General features: G+C 39.2%; 1 protein-coding gene across 2 annotated transcripts in view; it reads right to left on the reverse strand.

The window, feature by feature from the left end:
- The window catches only part of ELP2 (elongator acetyltransferase complex subunit 2), a 44,314-nt gene that overhangs the window by 1,842 nt on the left and 29,946 nt on the right, over positions 1-12,526 (reverse strand). For both annotated transcript variants that reach the window (XM_049619514.1, XM_049619515.1), the window contains 4 exons: positions 7,946-8,138; positions 6,408-6,529; positions 4,070-4,203; positions 2,955-3,068 (listed from right to left, as the gene is read on the reverse strand). In XM_049619514.1, coding sequence (XP_049475471.1) covers positions 2,955-3,068; positions 4,070-4,203; positions 6,408-6,529; positions 7,946-8,138 — 563 coding nt within the window. The remainder of the gene's footprint in view (positions 1-2,954; positions 3,069-4,069; positions 4,204-6,407; positions 6,530-7,945; positions 8,139-12,526) is intronic.

A 12,526-nucleotide genomic window follows, 5' to 3' on the forward strand; every position in this document is an offset into this window, starting at 1 on the left:
AAAAAAAAAAAAAAAAAAAGAAAATAAGGAATTCTAACTTTGCAACATATTCCAGATTATTTTATTCCCTTGACATCCCTCTGACATAGAAGGGACTCTTACTCACATGTTTACTGCTGGGTAAGGAAAGATAATGAAAGATTTAATAAACTGCCCAATGAAACAACCTTGGACTCCAACGTGACCTCTAACTGCATGACCTTGGGCAACACACTCCTGTTAATGCCCCCTCAACCCCATGGCCTAGAATGCTACCATAGGTTATTAATAAATCCCTAGGAGAATAGAACACCCTCTACAAATTCAACGTGCAAATCAGACCTCTGAACCAAGGAAGAATAAAGTAAAAAACTTAAGTAGGTTTTAAGGCAGTCAACCCTGAAAACAATACCAGAGCACACAATTATACTTTCAGCTGTTGAGAGCCCACGTGTCACCAGATGCGCTCTCGGTAGGAATGAAACACAACCTTGAGGTAAAGAAACGCGTTTTAAAAATCAGCATACCACAGCCTACACAACCACACGACTGTGAAGACCTGCAAGTGGCCACCCTGGAGGTTACACACGGCTTGACAGGGCTGTCGTCAGTAGCCCTTCCTGAACGTCTTCTCAAGGTAATGCTCCCATTCTCTGCAGGCTAGGACTTGAGCACTACCCTCAACGCTACTGACCCTTCCGCGAGTTTGAATCTCATTACCGGAGGCAGTCAAGAGTCCTCTGGAGATGAGCTTCACGAATAAAATCAATGCCAAACTTAAAAAAAAAAGGGACCAAACGAGTACAACTATAAAAAGGTATTAGAATTGGTTTTCTTCCATCATAGTGAGCTGCTTCCGAACACAATTCCTAAAGAGAAGTTCCAGAAATATTTTAAGTGACACAAACATCACCGGAAGCTCGTTATTGATACTATTAAAGATTTCTCATTTCATCAGAGGAATGGTGGAAGTACTGACACATTACTGAAACAAGTATATATAATACAGTTGACCCCTACACAACACAGGTTTGAACTGCACGGGTCCACTTATACATGGATTTGTTTCAATTCACATAGCACAGTCTCATAAATGTATTTTCTCCTATGATTTCTTAATATTTTCTTTTCCCTAGGTTACTTTATTGTAAGAATACAGTACCCAATACATTTATCATACAAAATATGGGTCAATCCGTTGTTCATCACTAAGGCTTCCAATCAACAGTAGGCCATTAGTAATTAGCTTCTGTGGAGTTGAAAGGTACACACTTCTAACTCCCATGTTGTTCAAGGACCGACTGTATACTGCTTCCCAGGGGAGCTACTTTGAGGAACAGTACTTATTTAGCTATACAAGCTTTAAGATGGTGCATTTCTTTTTTTTGGGTAATATTCTTTAAATCTAGCACATTAACAGGAGCAAGCACCATAGGCAGGGCAGGGTGAAAGGAAGGAAAACAGAAGGGAGGGGAGTCCAGGAAGAGAGAAAATTTCAAATGACTGGAAAATGAAATTTCAAATGAATACTTCACTGACGTATTCCCTTCTTCGGTAAGCAACAGCATGAACCATTTCAACTGCTAAACCCAGCATCAGAGAGGTGGGAAAGAAGCCAAAAGGGCAGCAGGAATAAAGAGAAACCACATTTTAACAAATGCAATTATTATGAGCACTAACATACTTTGCTAACAAGGAGACAAACTCCCCTGGATGAAATATCACATAAAAGATGTGTGGCTCACAGGTCTTTCTCCATCAAGCCCATCACTTTCATCATGACACTGTCATTTGGAATTGTATTTGAAATTCTATTTTGAACAGTTCACACATATGAAGGTTGAAGGATCCTTAAAAAAATCTGACAGAATGGGGTTACTGACTTTTTGATAATTTAGACATTGTTAAAGCATAAAATGGATTAAAATTAGGTTAACAAATGATCCTGCTGTCTAGGTGGGTGAGGGTGGGGAGAAGGGTGTAAATGACAGGTGCTCTAAGCCAGCAGGAGGCAACGGCCTGTGCCCAGGGAGCACTTACCGGGCTTAAAATCAGTCATGTGGCTTTGAGGGGCACTTGAGTTTGCTCCCCATCATGGGATCTGAGCTGACATGTTCAAACAAGATGAGGCTACCAAAACACAATCTACCACATTTCAAAACATCACCAACATTTTTAATCCAGTTTTATTAAAAATCTACCGTAGTCACATTCTAGACCACTTCATTATGAAAATCACTTTCATCTCAAACGTGTTGTGTATAAAGACAATAGTATGCAGCAAGCAACCGGCTGAAGCAAACTTTTAAAAACCAAGTGCAACACAGCAGCAAGCATCAATCTCAAGAGCCTCCGCAGAACACAGAAGTACCACTTAGTGGTAAGCACCTTAATCGAGATCTGTGTTCCTCTCCATGTGAATGTGGCATCAACTCGCCACAGAAGACAAATACTACATGATCTCACTTATACATGGAATCTTTAAAAAAACAAACAAAAACAAACTCATGGAAGAAGAGATCAGATTTACGGTTACCAGATGCAGACGGTGGGGGAGGGGGAATCAGAGGAAGGTGGTCGAAAGGTACAAACTGCCGATAGTAAGACAAATAAGTACTAGGGACGGAATGTACACATGATGACTACAAAGAATGCTGCTGGATGATGCAGAGGGAAGTTGTTTGGAGAGTGAATCCTAAGGGTTCTCATCACAAGGAGAGATTTTTTTCTCTTTATTCTTCTTTCTCTTCTTTTGACTATAGCTACACAAGCAGATGGATGTAAGTTGAAGCTATAATCATTTCACGGTGTATGTAAATCTTGCTGTACCCCTTAAACATGCACAGTGACGTATGTCGATTACTTCTCAATAAAACTGGAAAAAAACTGCCACTAAATGCTTTATAACAAATATAATTACAATTTGTATAATTATAACAAAATCTAATCTTATGGAAGCAAAAATAGTAAAATACCTTTGACTTGTTTCTACACAGTGAGTCCAGTCATTTATTTCTGGAACTTGATCAGTTTTTTTCCAAGTGTATAAACAAATCTTTCCGCACTCTAATCCTACTGCAACAACGTATCTATTTTTAAGGGAGGAGAAGACAGTGATTAATTAGCATGAATTTCTGTTATCTCCATTATAACTCTAAAGTATTTCTTTACAATGCTCCCAACTGTCCATGGGGGCACCTGGGTGGCTCAGTCGCTTGAGTATCTGACTCTTGGTTTCAGCTCAGGTCATGATCTCGTGGTTCGGGAGTTCGAGCCCCGCATCGGACTCTATGCTGACAGTGCAGAACCTGCTTAGAATTCTCTCTCTCTGCACTTACCTGTCTGCTTTCTCTCTCTCTCTCTCAAATAAACTTTAAAAATCAAATGGCTGTTGTTTTTTTTAATGTTTACTTATTTTGAGAGAGACAGAACGCATGTGTGTGCACATGCATGCATGGGGGAGGGGGAGAGAGAGAGGGAGAGAAAACCCCAAGTAGTCTCCACGCTGTCAGCACCAAGTCCGACATGGGGCTCCATGCAAGGCTCGATCCCAAGAACTGTGAGATCATGACCTGAGCTGAAATCAGGCGTCAGAAGCTGGACTGACTAAGCCACCCAGGCACCCTCAAAAGGCTCTACTGAAAAGCACCAGCCCACGAGACAAGGCACTGCTCTGTTACGTCCTCATGGAGCCTCCTCTCTACCGAGGGTGCATCAAGTCCTCCCCCATCCTCTGCTAGCAAAGCCCACAAGCCAGTGTTGCCCTGGCTGGCTGCAGGGACCCTTGTTCTACTGCGGATGCAGTTACTGAGAAAGCACCAGGCTCTAAATTTGGTGAAATACGATCCTCTGAGCCACACTCCCAATCCCCGTTTTCCACACTCCCAATCCCCGTTTTCCCCACTCCAAGTATGATCAAGTTCTATCAATTTAACAATTCTTACGAGAAACATAAGCATTATGAAAAAAAAATAGCAACTTGGAAGCTAAGAGAAATAACAAATAACAAATTAAAGTATAGAGGGCTACAGCTTAAGAAACCAAGTGGTTGTAGCAAAAACTTAAAACAAAGCCCCACTCAGAGACTGACCGTTGGGCACAGTTAAGCACAGGGCAGACACTGACGGCTGTCACTGCTCCCCCCACATCCAGGACAGAGGAGCAGGGGCCAATGTTGTGCTCGACGGAGTCATCACTGGAGTCACACTCACCCCAGACAACCACCTAACACAGAGAGATCAAATTCTGTGAAGACTTCTCTTTGCAAGACTTCCAGCAATGCCTTAGAGTATCAATGGCACAGATAAATGCAAAATATTCACTCTAGCATTTAAAAAAATGCCTCCTTTACATTTGTGGATTACGTTCTAGATTTCAAAATATTTCAAGCATCAGAGAGAAGCCAGACGACTTGTGTAATAGACACAAGTCTCTGAGTCCTCAACTACCTAACTGTGCCGGTCCAAAGATGGATTCTCCCTGCCCAGAGACCAGAGATTGTCTAGCACGCTCTTTTATGCTCAGGAAACCAGTTCTGATCCAGGGAGAGTCCACTGGTCAGATCCTCACCAAGAGGCTCGTGCACCTCTCCAAGAAGCTACCACACAGCGTATGGGGACCGATCAAGTCCTGGATTTTCCTCTACACCACCACTGGCACTAAGGGAACAACTCAGCAGTCACGAGGACCTAACCTTCACGATACCCTGCATAAGAAAGGAAGCTTCCCTGGAAGCTCACACTTCCGGGGGGTGGGACTGGTCATGAAGAATAGAGAGGGAAGTGAAGTGGACAAGAGCTATAAAATGCAAGACCAAAGCAAGATTCCAAGCAGAAGGCTCTGTCCAAGTACACAGAAGTACACTTCTGAGAATGTGTGGTGGTGATACTCTCTGTCCACTTCAGCTTAGAGGCACAGGTGGACCATCTGCTACTGGGGGGGGGGGGGGGTGTGGGGGGCAGAAGCAGTCCTGCTTCCTCAGCGGTGAGCACAGCACAGGCACATAAATGCTAGGGAAGAAATAAACAGGCAATTGAACGCAAGTGAAAGTCTAACAGAAACAGGTTTAGAGGCTGACATTTCCGTGTTTGCAGGTCCATGCTAGCCCCCTGCTTCAGTGATTTGTACCATCACGACAACTGGAGGGGGCAAGGGGAGGAAAGGAAATGCTCATTGCCTCGCCGTCTCTGGTCTGCAAGCACTACAGAAAACAGAGAGGACATTTTATTATTTTTTTTAATGTTTATTTATTTTTGAGAGAAAAAGAATGCATGAGTGAGGGAAGAGCAGAAAGAGAAGGAGACACAGAATTCAAAGCAGGCTCCAGGCTCTGAGCTGTCAAGCACAGAGCCCGACACGGGGCTCAAACTCATGAACCCAACCGCCAAAGTTGGATGCTTAACCAACTGAGCCCCCCAGGCACCCCAAGGAAAGGACCTTTTATTTTTATTTTTATATATTTTTTAAACGTTTATTTATTTTTGAGACAGAGAGACAGAGCATGAATGGGGTAGGGTCAGAGAGAGAGGGAGACACAGAATCTGAAACAGGCTCCAGGCTCTGAGCTGTCAGCACAGAGCCTGACGCGGGGCTCAAACTCATGGACCGCGAGATCATGACCTGAGCCGAAGACGGACGCTCAACCGACTGAGCCACCCAGGCGCCCCGGAAAGGACCTTTTAAATAAAGAGTGCGATGGGGCACCTGGGTGGCTCAGTCAGTTGGGTGTTCAACTCTTAGTTTCAGCTCAGGTCATGGTCTCATAGTTTCTGAGTTCGAGCCTCACATCGGGCTCTGTACTGACAGTGTGGAGCCTGCTTGGGATTCTCTCTTTCTCTCTGCTCCTCCCACATACACTCTCTCTCAGAATAAATAAACTTAAAAAAAAAAAAAAGAAAAAGAAAAAGAAAAGAATGTGAGAACAGCAAAGACTAGAGGCCAGGGTGAGGGCCATGTCAAGAGTCTACTACTAGCTAACTTGTTTTATTTTTTTGAAGCTTGAGAAACACATACACACACACACACAGCTTCCTCCCATGAATGAAAAGGCAATAATCATCTACTATAGAAAAAAATCTTTAATTCATAACAGTATGAAAAAGAAAAGAAGCAACTATTTTCCTCCTTATGCCCATTCACCGCCTCCTGCTCTCCTTGTTAGTTTTGGACCATTTTATTTACTACTTCTCTCCCATTGGGGCCATTTGATGACCACCATGTGTCTGAAAGGCTTTCTTTTCATATTGGATATTTTGGAGATGGGTATTTGCAAAATTTAACAAGAAAGCCTTTTTATGAATGCATACAAAAAAACACAGTACACACAGATTTTTAAAAATTGTATCAGAGTCAGGATTATGTGTTTTCTATCCGAACATACCTGTAATATTATTTCACATTTAGAAAAATATGACGTTAAAAAGAATTACCTTTTTGTCCCGACTCCCAGTGAAGAAATACATGCTATCAGGACTCCAATCACAAGACCAAATAATTCTACTGTGCACAGCAGTTATCTTGTTGGTGAAGGCGAAGAGGCTGAAAATTGGGTCTGAAAGAATCACCACACACACCACTCACAAGGCAGACAGAAATCTAGGTTTTTCTCTGTCAGAAACCTATGTTTATGTGCCATATACATCACATCCTGTAGTAACCAATTACACATGCTGACTTTTGCAACAGACCACGGCTCAGCAGCTGACCCTCATCAGAAGGCAATAGGCATATAGTTAGTTTCCTGGTAGGGAACGCTTTTATATTGCTAGTCACTCTCTAGTGACAGATGGCAACCATCTTCCAGGCACTTAACTGAAGGTTCAACTTACGCCCATGAAAGAAGCCTGAACAATTTAACTTTACTCAGGAAGTAGCCCGATTTACATATATGAAAAAAAGATTAATGTACTCTTAAAAACAAAACAAACAAAACAAAAAACAAATGAAAACCTTAAAAAATCTTTACCCTTGTAAGATTTAAATGTAAGGTAACTTCTAGTCCTTATATGGACTAAACCTAAAACACATTAATTACTTACAAAGAGGGAAGAGGAATGCATCTATTAATTCATAATCCATAAAGACACAATATGGGTATATTTTTAGTATCACATTAACTTTTTAAAATCACTAGTTGCAAAAGGAGTCAGTCTGTTCTAACATATAATGTTCAATATGTCAGTCTCTAAAATACAAGAAACTAAAAGACTATGAATATCACAAGATAGATCTGCATGCAAGTTCTATCAATAGAAAAATTAAAACAGAATTAAATAACACAAAGATATTTTAAATACTCTCTAAAGTTTACCCAAAGAAACCAGGGTATTACAAATACGCCTTGCTCCAACAACACAATTTTTTTTTCCCTTTTGTTTTTAATTTATGCCAGGCTCAGGACAGAACACAGGTAGGTGTTAATATCTTGCCCACGGGCCACAGTATTCACAGACGGATACCGAAAATGCCCTTCCTAATTATCAAAGTGACAGGGGGAAGTAGGAAAAGGGTAAAAATAATGTCCTTTTAGGTTTCATAATTTAATTGTGTCTTCATTAATCCTGTACCATAAAATCCTAGCTCAAAATATACTATCCATTTGGTTTTACACTGGCATTCTGTAACCATCCACAAAATCTGTTTTTATAGCTTATATTCTTATATGTATATATTTTTTGTATTTTATATTTTCATATTTTGTATTTTTATGTTTAACTGAGATGTCTGAACACATGCCATCCCAACTAGATAATCACAAGGAAGTCAACTCAAAGATCGTCTGCATTTAAATCTTACAAGGAAGGTCAAGTCTTCCTCACTTATAACACAACTTTGAAAGGTTTCATAACAGAGACTCTGTCCTTCACCCTGTTATTATTTCTATTCTTCTTCACCTAGTAGCTACTCAAGGGAGATAAAATGCTCACAAGTGTTTCACTAATAATCTTCCAATCAGAAGCTACTTTACCTAACTCAGGTGAGACTGTGTCCTGCCTTTTCCACAGTGACCAAGTTCGATCTCTGGAAACAGCTAGTAAGAACCTGTCGTTAGGTGAGAAGGCCATCTGTGTGACAGTCAAACTGTGGAAAACTAAATTCTGCACCTGTTTCCAAGAGGTAGTGTTCCAAAGAATGATAGCTGCATGCTCTTTCTTAGCTGCCTGTAGATAGAGATGAAACAATCAAGCAATTTAAGTTAAAATGAACTGAAAAAAAAACACATTTAAAAAACAGTATACTGTTTCTATGGGTATATTCTATATACATGTATAAATGGAAAAAAAATTCTGTGGAGATACATACTACAAGCCAGTGTAACCTTGGGAAAAGGAAGAATGGGACTAAGATAGGTGACTCATCAGAGACTGGCATTGTCATCACAGAGTTTCAACATTTTACAAGAAGCATATATTTGCATATTAATTGTACAGTTAATAGTTTAGAGACTTTCACTTCTGCTCAACATGATGGAGTAACAGGGACGAACGAGACTGCACTGGTGTGACAGAACTAAAAAACTAGACTTAACACCCGAAAATAACAACACTCCAAAATATGAGATATCTGGCAACAAAGAACACTGATCTCTGAGAGACAAAATGAAACTCAGAGTAGAAAAGCTAAAAGAAAAAGAAAAGACCATCACTAAACTCTAGGACAATTTTAAGCAGCAACATAAAGGTATAACTAGAGCCTTCAAAAAGGATGAAAAGAAAAAATACTGAAAAAGATAATGGCTGACAAATTTTGAAATTTGATAGAAACAATGAACCTACAGATCCAACAGGTTCCAGAAAAACCCAAGCATAGAAAACATGAGGAAAATTATACCAACAATAAGCAAATTGTTTAATATCAGCCATAAAAAAAAAAATGCAGTTGGAGGGGAAAAAACCCATCACTAAGACACAAAAAAATTATAGCAGACTCCAATCAGAGCAATACAAGTCAAAAAAAAAAAAAAAAAGAAAAGAAAAACGGAGCTACATCTTTAATGTACTGAAAGGAAAACCAACATTTTTTTTACCCACTATAAAAATCATTCCAAAATGAAGGAGAAATAGGTTTTTGCAGACAGGCAGAAGCTCAAAAAAATTCACGACCAGCAGAAGAGCATTATAAGGAATGTTAAAGGATATCCTCTAGGCAGAAGGACAATGGTATCTGCTGGAAATTTTTGTATTATTTAAATCTCTTCAAAAGAGAACAGACTACTCAAAGAAAAAATGACAATATATGGTGTTAATTCTATGAAGAAGTGAAACAATACCATAAAGGAAACAAAAGTATACCTCTGTAAAGTTCTTTTTTTTTTTTTTTTTTTCCAATGTTTTTTATTTATTTTTGGGACAGAGAGAGACAGAGCATGAACGGGGGAGGGGCAGAGAGAGAGGGAGACACAGAATCGGAAACAGGCTCCAGGCTCCGAGCCATCAGCCCAGAGCCTGACGCGGGGCTCGAACTCACGGAGCGCGAGATCGTGACCTGGCTGAAGTCGGACACTCAACCGACTGCGCCACCCAGGCGCCCCTGTAAAGTTCTTAAATCATACCTAAAATAGTGCAACATCACTTAAGGCCCATGTTGGCAAATTAAAAATGTATAGTATATCGGGGCACCTGGGTGGCTTGGTCGGTTAAGCGTCCGACTTTGGCTCAGGTCATGATCTCACGGCCCATGAGTTCGAGCCCTGCGTCGGGCTCTGTGCTGACCGCTCAGAGCCTGCAGCCTGTTTCAGATTCTGTGTCTCCCTCTCTCTCTGCCCCTCCCCTGTTCATGCTCTGTCTCTCTCTGTCTCAAAAATAAATAAACGTTGAAAAAAAAATTACAGTATAAAATGAAAGACAATCAATAAAATAACGTAACAGTTATATGTACTAATCAAACTAATGAAATAAAACGGACTCATAAAAAGTAATCAATTAATCCAAAATAAGTAAAACAGAACAGAGAAAGGATGGATCAAATAGAAAATAAATAGCAAGATGACAGATTTAAATCCAAGCATGTTATTATGTTACATGTAAATGGTCTAACAAATGCCCCTATTAAAATGGAAGATTATCGGGGCCTGGATGGCTCAGTTGGTTAAGCGGCAGACTCTTCGTTTTAGCTCAGGTCATGATCTTGTGGTTGGTGAGTTCAAGCCCCGCATTGGGCTCTGTGCTGAGGGCATGAAGCCTGCTTGGGATTCTCTCTCCCTCTCTCTCTCTGCCCCTGACCCTATTGTGCTCTCTCTCAAAAATAATAAACATTAAAAAAAAAAAAAAAAAAAAAGGAAAATTATCAAGATGAGTGAAAAAGCAAGACCTAACTGTAGGCTGCCCTTAAGAAGCCCACTTGAAAATAAAAGGAAACAAGTAGCTTAAAAGCACAATGATGGAAAAAGATATTTATCTCAAGCACTTCTCAAAAGAAAGTTGGAGTGGCTATTTTAACATTGGACAACATAGATGTGAGAGCACAAAATATTACCAAAAAGAAAGAGAATAATTCCATAATGATAAACTAGTCAACTAATCAAGAGAATATAACAATCATTAATGTTTTAACAGGACAGCCTCAAAATATATAAAAACTGAAATACAAAGATTAAAAGATAAACCCACAATTATAGTCAGAGATTTCAAAATGCTACTCTCAATAAAACTGAAAGGATAAAGACTTGCACAATACTATCAACCAATCTGACATAATTCATATTTTCAGAACACCCCACCCAACAGAAACAGAATCCACATTCTTTTCATGTGAACATGGAAATTTACCAAGATTAAATTTCAAAGGATTCAAATCATACTATGTTCTCTGACCACAATGAAATTAAATTAGAAATCAATAGTAAAAAGATATCTGGAAAATAGTATATGGACACTAAATAATAAATTTCAAAATAACCTATAGGTAAAAGACAAAAATCAAAGGGAATTTTAAAAATATTTTTAGTTAAGTGTAAATGAAAACAACATATCAAAATTTATGGAATATCTCAAAAATAATACTTAGAAATTTATAGCACTCAACATCCATATCAAAAAGACAGATTTATAATCAATAGCCTCAGCTTTAACCTTATTAAACTAGCAACAGAAGAGGAAATGAAATCTAAGTAAAAGAAAAAAAAACGGCAAAAATCAATGAAATAGAAACAAGAAAAACAGCAGAGGAAAATCAACAAAACCAAAAGTAGAATTATTTGAAAATATCAAAATATCATTAGTTTCCTTATCAATTCTCAGAATGCTCCCCCCACAAAAAGAAAAAAGAGGGTGTGAGAGAGAAAATACAAATTGCTAATAGCAGAATAAGACAGGTAGTATCACCAGAGATTCTTTAGATATTAAAAGTATCATAAGAGAATATTATGAGTAACTTTATGACAACAAATTTGACAACTCAGGTAAAAAGGACACATTTTCTGAAAGATACAAACTACCAAAATACACTCAAGAAAAACTAGATAACCTAAATAGTCCTATATCTACTGAAGATATTATATTTGTAGTTAAAACCTTCCCACAAAGAAAACTCCAGCATCAGTTGGCTTACTGAGGAATTCTCTCAAACATCTGAAAAAGAAATAATCAGGGTGCCTGGGTGGCTCAGTCATTAAGCATCCAAATTTGGCTTTGGTTCTCATGGTTTGTGGGTTCAAGCCCCACGTTGCACTCTGTGCTGACAGCTCAGAGCCTGGAGCCTGCTTCAGATTCTGTCTCCCTGTCTCTCTGCCCTTCCCCTGTTCACGCTCTGTCTCTCAAAAAATAAACGTTACAAATTCTACACAAACTGTTCCAGAAAACTGCAGAGGAAATATTTCTAAGAGGCTAGCATTACCTTGAAACCAAAACCAGATGAAGCCATTGTAAAGAAAGAAAACTATATACAATATCCTTCATGTACTATACATAAAAGTTTTTAAACAAAATTTTAGTAAAATAAGCCCAACACTATATAAGAAGATAATGTATCACAAACAGATGGGGTTTGGTTCCAGGAATGCAATTTTGGTTTATTATTTGAAAAACCAGGGGCGCCTGGGTGGCGCAGTCGGTTAAGCGTCCGACTTCAGCCAGGTCACGATCTCGCTGTCCGTGAGTTCGAGCCCCGCGTCAGGCTCTGGGCTGATGGCTCGGAGCCTGGAGCCTGTTTCCGATTCTGTGTCTCCCTCTCTTTCTGACCCTCCCCCATTCATGCTCTGTCTCTCTCTGTCCCAAAAATAAATAAAAAACGTTGAAAAAAAAAATTAAAAAAAAAAAAAAAAAAGAAAAAAGAAAAACCAATCAATGTAATTCACCATGTTAATTAACTAAAGAGGGAAAACTATATGATCATGTCAACAGATGAAGAAAAAATATTCAACAAAATCTATCATCCATTCCTGATAAAAGCACTCTCTCAACTAGAAATTGTAGGCAACCTGATAAAGAAGAATCACAAAATCCATAATGGACATAGGGATAATCCATCATGGGCAAAGAAGCAATGTTTTGTTCCTTAGGTAAGGAATAAGGCCAAGGATTTCTGCTATCACCATTGGTATCCAACATTA

Source organism: Panthera uncia (assembly GCF_023721935.1).
Source record: "Panthera uncia isolate 11264 chromosome D3 unlocalized genomic scaffold, Puncia_PCG_1.0 HiC_scaffold_8, whole genome shotgun sequence".
In the NCBI taxonomy this organism is placed as follows: Eukaryota; Metazoa; Chordata; class Mammalia; order Carnivora; family Felidae; genus Panthera; species Panthera uncia.